Source organism: Agelaius tricolor, unplaced genomic scaffold, assembly GCF_023055355.1.
Source record: "Agelaius tricolor isolate 1412-34295 unplaced genomic scaffold, bAgeTri1.0.p SCAF_3, whole genome shotgun sequence".
NCBI classification, from domain to species: domain Eukaryota; kingdom Metazoa; phylum Chordata; class Aves; order Passeriformes; family Icteridae; genus Agelaius; species Agelaius tricolor.
The window spans coordinates 22420936-22429201 of record NW_027269263.1 but is presented as its reverse complement, the minus strand read 5'-3'; the positions used below and the strand labels follow the sequence as shown (position 1 = coordinate 22429201).

General features: G+C 40.6%; 1 protein-coding gene across 4 annotated transcripts in view; it reads right to left on the bottom strand.

The window, feature by feature from the left end:
* GRIN2B (glutamate ionotropic receptor NMDA type subunit 2B) overlaps positions 1 to 8266 on the bottom strand; it is a 225741-nt gene that overhangs the window by 21901 nt on the left and 195574 nt on the right. For all 4 annotated transcript variants that reach the window (XM_071423094.1, XM_071423095.1, XM_071423096.1 and 1 more), the window contains 3 exons: positions 7207 to 7367; positions 3655 to 3842; positions 1646 to 1884 (listed from right to left, as the gene is read on the bottom strand). In XM_071423094.1, the coding sequence (XP_071279195.1) occupies positions 1646 to 1884; positions 3655 to 3842; positions 7207 to 7367 (588 nt within the window). The remainder of the gene's footprint in view (positions 1 to 1645; positions 1885 to 3654; positions 3843 to 7206; positions 7368 to 8266) is intronic.

The following is an 8266-nucleotide window of genomic DNA, read 5'->3' as shown; positions in this document are numbered from 1 at the left end:
AATCCTTGCTGTTCTGACCCTGTTTCTTGGCCCTCACATTTTTCTTTTCCCTCCATTCATCTTCCTCTGCTTTGTTTCAAGTTGTATCTTCAGGATGCAGGAATGCCTGCTTGCATCTGTGAGAGTTAGTCAAATCTAGTAGGTATAACACAGAATTGCAAATGGGGACAATAATATCCTTGGGAATAAAAGAATCAAGACAAATGATTCTGTGGGGATGAGAGGATGAAAATCTGTTTTGGCCCCTGAAAATCATCTGGGCATCAGTGAATCAACAAGACAGGAGCTATCTTAAAAGGGAACAGCTTCATTTGTCATAAACTTAGCTACCTTTATCACCAGTACAGATTAGAGAAGGAAACAGAGAAAGAGCAGAACTCTAGGACAGGTATTTAGGTATTTTGCATGTGGTTGACTGAAGTACAACAGAATTCTTAATTGCATTCTGTTAAATTTAACAGTGATAACAGGCTCTAAATTGACACCCCTGAAAGCAGAAGTCCTCTATTCAACCTCAAATCAGATAACAGAAAGGCCCAATTTCTCCACATTCTCCACAAGCTCATTTCACCCATGACCGTTTGCAAGGGCTATCCCTAGGAACAGAACAAAAGGGGCTCCTTTATTCCCTGACCTTCCAAGTGGTGCCTGATGATTAATGTCAATTGTGAAATGGACACCATCACATCGTGTTATCATGGTTTCTCAGCAGCTAGCAGATGATGAACACTTTTCAGACCTTTCACCAGCCTGGCCCAGGTCTAGCAGATAACCACAGAATGAAATAATCTATTCTTAGCTTAGGGTCACCAAACACAATGCCCCATCTCATCTCCAGACTAAACCACTTAAGAAACTAACAATATAGAAGAGAGGCTGAGCCCTTGCATTCTAACGGCTTTGTCATTTCTCTTGAATATGTTATGCAGCAATTATATACTCCTTGTACAATCAAAGTAACTTCTGCTACATCAGATGCTGAGCTAAAAAATGCCAAGGTTTGACCTCACTTCAGAATGGATCAGGAGAATGGACCAGTGGCTTGAAAGAAGGAAAATAAAGCTCCAAACGGGATACTTCTAGCAACACTAATAGTAGAAGATGACTCAGAAATGGCTAGAATCTGTTTTAAATGTAAATGTTGTACCCTAAGGCAGATTTGCATAAAGCAATTGCTAAGTTTATGTGGTCATCCTCTGTAAAAAGATTTCTGCATAGTTCAGGGCATAGCTTTCGGTTAAGGACTTCTGACTGTCAATGAAGGCACACTTCTAGTTAACAAAAGGTCAGCTGAGAAGCTGTAATTTAGAGGACAATGTAAAACTCTTGAATTTCTAATCATGCCATCCATCATTACTTGATTACAACTCCCAACTCACTTTGGAGGAGCAAACAGTAACAGTTAACTTGTCTTTTCCTGTGTTTTCATCTCCATGTGAAATTTCCATTTCCTTTACCATAATCCAGCAGATACCAGACATGTCACAGAAAAGAACTAACATGTTTTTGCAACATTAACAGTGCAAAGATGACACTGTGCAGACTGCCACCTGTGTATTAGACAGTCTTGGTGGATGTTCCCATCTCCAGTACCTAGGACTGTGTAAATAAAGTCTGTTTGTCCCTGACAGTTAATGGCACTCACCCTGCTGATGGAGAAGACCACACCAGGCTTGCCAGAGCAGACACCCATGAAGCAGTGGCGGAATTGCCAGTAGAAGAGATGCTCACAGATGAAGGTGATGAGACTGAGGGCCATGGCTGCTCCCAACATGTAGAAGACACCTGCCATGTTATCTATATCCAGCTGGCTGCTCATAACCTCATTCTTCTCATTGTGACAAATGCCAGTGAGCCAGAGAGCTTCCAGCTCCTCCATCTCCCCTAGAATGACAGACAGGAGGAAAGAAACAGGTAGGATAATCCTGCAATGGCTGAAGAGCTCGAACTGGGGCATACTGAAAGCAAGATCTAACATAATTTCCAGTCTTCACGTTCTTTTTCCACATCTCCAATATCCATAAAATATCCTGACTGCCCTTCTGATGTGGGCAAGTGCCATTTGTCACAGGAAAGTCAACAGGATTTTTCCAAAGCTGGTATTAGCCATAACAAGCTGTACCACAGGACACAGCTATGATGCTTGCTGGATGTCTACACTGAGATCCTGAAACAGTTGTCCACCACATGACTGAAGACCTGGCCTCAAAAACTTCCACTTTCATTAAGTCAATGAAGGGAAAAATTAGTGACTGATAGTGGTAGACAAAAATTAATCGCGTCTAGATGAAAACATTGTATGTTTCCAGCTCGGAATCAAAATATTGATTTTTTTCCATCAATTTTTGTTTCCATCATATCCATAGCTCATTAAAACCAAGTGCAATGTTCCAAAAAACATTTGAGTATTTTTACTTGTTTTTCTTCCCTTCAATTTTGTCCAAATTCAACACTTACAAGGGCTTTGACCAATCAAAAATTTTACTAATTCATATCAGCTATGAGCAAATGTTCTGTACTCTAATTTCATACACCACTTACTACAGTTATGGTGCTTTCATGAGGGGTGAGAGAGAGGTAAACACACACACGCATGCACGAATATTGGGACATTCAGAACAAACTAATTTTGCTGGATGACAAATTGTTTCATGTTTTTAAAAAGTTTGTTTTTCACATTTTCAATCTCCAGTCCAGTGGCAGGGGGGAAAAATCCTTACATTTAAGAAGTGTCATAACAGAGTCTTTGAAGCTTTGTGGAGAACTTATGTCCCTCTCTGCAATAATACATACTAGTCTTTTTAGAAACAGAACAATCTCTCTGTCAGGTGGCCTATTTTCTGAAGTATGTCCAAGTTATGTTTTTTCCATATTTATAGTACTGTATGTTATTTTCAGATTTCAGGGGAGAAAAAGAATACTTATACATAAAATAACCTGTGAATTTTATTTATTCATAAAAAAAGGAAAATGTAATGTGAAATGGAAAGACAGGAAAACACTTGCTAAGAAGGAATTTATTTTCCCATGAGCAGTCTTTCTTAATACTAGCATTTTCTCTGTAAATTAAGAAGTGAACTATGTAACTATAATGTTCTAATTAAAAACTCATTCCAAAATATGCTTCTGAGTCTCAAGTTTTTCTTTTTTTTAATTTTGTTTTGGGCTATTTTTAGGTTTTGGAAAATCTGATTTAGCTCTTTCATCCAGAAATATTTATCATTCAGTTAGCTCTGCATGAATTGATCCTGTCTAGAGCTATAAAGTATGGAATAACCACAGACAGTCCAGTATAATTAGTGGGTTTGGTCATGGCAAAACCTCAAAGCTAGTGAAAAATTCACACCAGAGTTCTTGTTTTTACAAGATATTTTGCGCATAAGATATTTTTCAAACATACATCTGATCTTGTTCTATGAAAACTTTAGTGCTTTTGGCACTAAAGGCTTTTGATGGTACTGCTACCCTGCATCAATAACAAGAAAGACGTGAAATTCTCGCATTTTTGGTGTGTTGCCTCTAAAAAAACCCCATTAATAATTCCATGTTCTCAACTCACATCTGAAGCACCAGAGCTAGAGGCTTCCATTTCTTACCATGCAAAACTCGGTATTTCTTAGGAAAATTCCAGCACTTCTCTTTCTTGTCACTTACCATCTCCAAAAAGCTGTAGAATCGCCAGATCAACCTGGCGCTTCCAGCCTGAGTCCTTCTGGATGGCAATGCCATAGCCAGTGGAGGCAAACACTTTCCCACTCCCAATTGTCACCAGCTTGCAGCCTTCATCTCTGCCAGCCATGTAGTTTAGCACTGCTGCATCATAAATGAAAGCATCCAACTTCCTGCACAGAGGCAAGAAACAAGAGGGTATAGTACAGAAAACATAACATCTGCATGAAATCAAAGGTGGTTTTAGGAAGCTAAGCAAGAAATTAACCTCTTTAAGATGGACTGCAATATGTCATGTAGAATCATAGAAAGGTTTTGTTGGAAAGGATCTTAAAGACCTCTTAGTACCAACCCCCACTGCAGTAATCCATGGTTCTCTGGGCTTTGTATGGGTCCAGTCCGGCTGGCTGGAGCCCAAGCCCACACGGACCTGCATGGACTGAAGATAAAAGACGAGAAGGCTCTTCCCACGTGGGAGCGAGTATCCTGTTCATTGGCTTGGGATGGGACACTGCTGGCCACAGCGACCCCCCAGGCAGGAAAGAGGCCGAACCTTTACCTGCAGTGGGGATTTGTCCCCCAGGGGAAAGGGGACAGGGAAAGAGGACCATGGCCAATGGGATGCCACTGGGGAGGGGCGAGGGGAGGGGATCCATGGGGCCAGGATACCACCAGGGTGTAGGAAGGAGTGCATGGGGAGAAACCATGGGATGAGGAAGGGGGAATAATCTAATGACATACCACACTCAGTACAAAATTCCCAGTGCAAAACAACCAACTAAATGAACTATTTAGTGCAATACAACACCCCATGACATAAGCAGGAACACCTTCCACTAGATGAGGTTGCTCAGAGCCCTATCCAGCCTGGCCTCAAACACTCCTAGGGATGGGGCATCCCCAACTTCATCACCTTACAGTAAAGTGCCTCACCACCATCATGCAAAAGATTTTTTTTTCCTAATATCTAATCTTTCAGATTGAAAGCATTCCCCCTTTTCCAGTCAGTACATGCATTAATTAATCCAGCTCTCTTGTAGGCTCCCTTCAGGAAGGTCACCCTAAAGTCTTCTCTTCTGAACAATCCCAACTCTCTCAGCTTTTCCTTGTAAGGAGATGTGCTCTATCCTTTTAATCATCTTGGTGGCTTCCTCTGGACTTGCTCTAGCAGGTCCATGTCCTTTCTATGCTGGAGACCTCAGAGCTGGATGCAGCACTACAGGTGGTGTCTCACCAGTGCAGAGCAAAGGGGCAGAATCCCCTCCTTCATCCTCTGCCCATGCTCCTTTGGATGCAGCCCAGGATACAATTGGCTTTCTGTGCTGTGAGTGCCATTGCTGAGTCGTGTCCAGCCTCTTGTCCACCTGCACTCCCAAATCCTTCTTGGCAAGGCTGCCCTTGATCCCTTCATCCCCCAGCTGGTGTTGATACCAGGGGTTGCCCCAACCCAGGTGCAGCACCTTGCTCTGGGTCTTGTTAAATCTCATTAAATTCCCATGTGCCCACTTCCTGAGCCTGTCCAGGTCCCTCTGGATGGTATCCCATCCTTCAGGTGTCATCTTCACTTTCACCATAGTTAGATTAAAATCTAAGCCTAAAGCTGTTTTACAGGTGAATCTGGGTTATAAATGAGGATCGTCTATTTTTTTTCTGACTATGTGCTAATCATCATTTCTGATCTTAAAGGAAATTTGGAATACACACATACTGCAAGATAAAGGTGAATGAAGAGAAAGTCAAGGGGATCTATATCCTTAAGAATAGCTTATATTTCTCTACTGCCTTTCATCTCAAAAGAATCTAAAATGCCTTATAAAATGTATCAATATTAGACAGCAAAGTAGGGATTGAAGTAAGGAAAATATTTTCTCCAATTCAAATACTGGCATGACTTAGCTGAGAACAACGATTTTATTTTTCAAATCAAATACAGTCAGGACATTATGTTTAACCCCTCAGTTACTGTGAAAAGTACTACCAGATCTTTACCAATGTCAACTGGCCACAAGAGCAGCTTTATAGTTTACCCTGTTGAATTGGTCTTTGTTAAAGAATTTTCAGCTGAAAATCACAACAAAAATTCTGTTTCAACACAGAGAAATCCCCATTATGGAGTGTGTAGAGAGCACAATGGCATGATGAGAGCCTTTTCACACTGCAACAAATTGATTTGGATGTGGGGTACAGTCTCAGGAAGCTGCATCTTCCACAAACCCAAAGACAGCAGATGAGTAAATCCTCCCACTAGATCTGAAATGAAACATTTTCTGATAAATCCTAAGATCTTCCAGTTGCACATTATCTCTCGCATACTATGTTTACAACACACCTCCTGCACATATATTTACAGTATGGTGATTATCTCAGTTCAAGTGCTTATCTGTGATGAAGTCTGTCCAAGGGTGAATATGAAGCCAGGATGACATCTATCACAAGTGATGACCTCTATCTCATCCATATATTTCCAGGACAGTGCATATTTATTTCCTGAATGATGACTGTCCTGGCAAATGTACCTTCCCAGGATGACATCCAGCTATGGCACAGCCATTTGTAATGGGCTGCGGGCCTTTGAACCTGGCAAACAGGTTTAGGAATATTCAGTCAATCTAGTAATTAAATTGGCTAAACATCTTAATTTGTGCTTTGAAATGAACTTTCTCCTAAGAGTACAACATGAGTGTAAGCAAAAATGTTTTTTATTCACTGTGGCTGGGCTCTGACAACCAAAATGGTCAGTTCTGAGAGCAGGTCTTTAATTACAAAGGACAAAGGCTTGCAAAATGTCATTTTGAGTTAGGTCCTTTGCAGATTCACTGTTATTAAAATAGGATGAGCTATTCAAGCATGCTTTTTGCTAACGATTTTTCCCATGTCTCCAAAATTACCCAAGGAAATGCTTACATTTTTATACTTCCATATTATTCAAATAATGTTTTGTTTAGCCCTAGATACTAAAATATTCCAGAGAGTAGGCTACTTCCAAACTATTTGCTTCAAACCTACCTTCCATTATACTGTATTAGCTGGTGATACACTGGGGTGGGATTAGTCTGACAGCTTCCTGATTAACATAATCTTTTATACACATAAGGAGGGAAAACAAAGGAATTTCCAGATGACAATGTAAGTGCTCTGAGAAAAACTTTGTCCACAGAGACCTGTGAGCTTTTCTTCTGTATGCATAAAAACCCATCAGCATGAAACATCTCGATGAAGCAAGGTCTTGGGGACCAACACACACATGGATTATGTACACAGGGATACAGGAGATCCTCCTTTTCCTTTTTTTTTTTCTTTTAATTCTTATAAACACAGCAAACCAAGAAACTTTTATACAGATATCAATAGAAAAACCTGGTAAAAAGAACCACAGAGTCACTCTCCTGTGCTCCTGTGCTGTGTGTGGTCTTGCTATACTTTTAACCATGGAATGACAATCGAGGCTCATTTTTCAAACCCTAAAACTTAAATTTTCCAGACAAGCATGCAAAAAGTCAGGTTTCTGTGGTGAGTAAGCATGCAAGAAAGCCTCACCCAGTCTTCAGCGAGAACAGAGCATCGTCCACGCCCCTCTGATTGAACTTCACCATGTAGCTGTGCATTTCAGGGTAGTTGTTGCGGATGTTCCTTTCCGTGCTGCCGTTGGGAACCGTCCCGAAGCGGAAAGGGGGTGAGAAGTCATTTGGTTTCTGGAACTGAAGAGACAGAAAAAGGAATATTTCTCACAGTCTTTCAGATGGAAGCAGTCATCTGGTTGGGAGAACATCAGAAGGTTGATCTGATTTTATTTTACTATCATGTAGAAAACATAATTGAAAAGATATTTTATTGTTTTAAACATGAATATCTCCTATTAATGCCAAAGACCTAAGAAGAAAATCTGAGCAAGTTGTTCTTTTCCTCTACTCTGGATTAAGTGCATGAAATAGTGATCAGAGATTAAGTAGGAGGTTAGATAAAAGCAAAAAGGAAAGGGAAAATGTAACACTGGTGCTGGAACACAGTCAAGAAACGGTTTCCAATAAAATCTATGTGATGTGCTTTTTATCCACAACTGTCATTTAGTTCCCAAGAAGTATCTTTTTCAGCTCTGTGGATGCCTTTACACTTCCTGGTCCTGACAGAGATAGAAAAGTAATTAATGAGCAGAGATGCCTCTCAGCACACCTCACACCCACTTCACCAAACAAATTATTAGCTTTCAAAGTTTTGGGCAAATGTCCCAAATAAAATGCTGTTAGTGGCTGCAAGTTACTTGTTACATTTGATGCCCAGAACAGAGCTGGCAGAACACTCCAAAGCTTTTGCTGCTCACAAGAAATACATTCATCATATCATTCCCCCACGGCTGCAAGCCTCTGAGATTTTATATGCCACTTGCTTAACTCAAGTCATAATCAATGATCTCTGGGATTTTATGAGGAGTAAAATTTAGACTGTCAATTATCAAGACTGCTTAAAACCCCTAGAACCAGCAGATGAGAAGGAGCACAGAATTATAAACTAGGAACTGAATAAGCAGTAAAGAAAAAGATGCAAAGGTAGGTTAAATGGAAGGAAGCCTCCTCCTCTCTGGATATATCAAGCAGTAGCT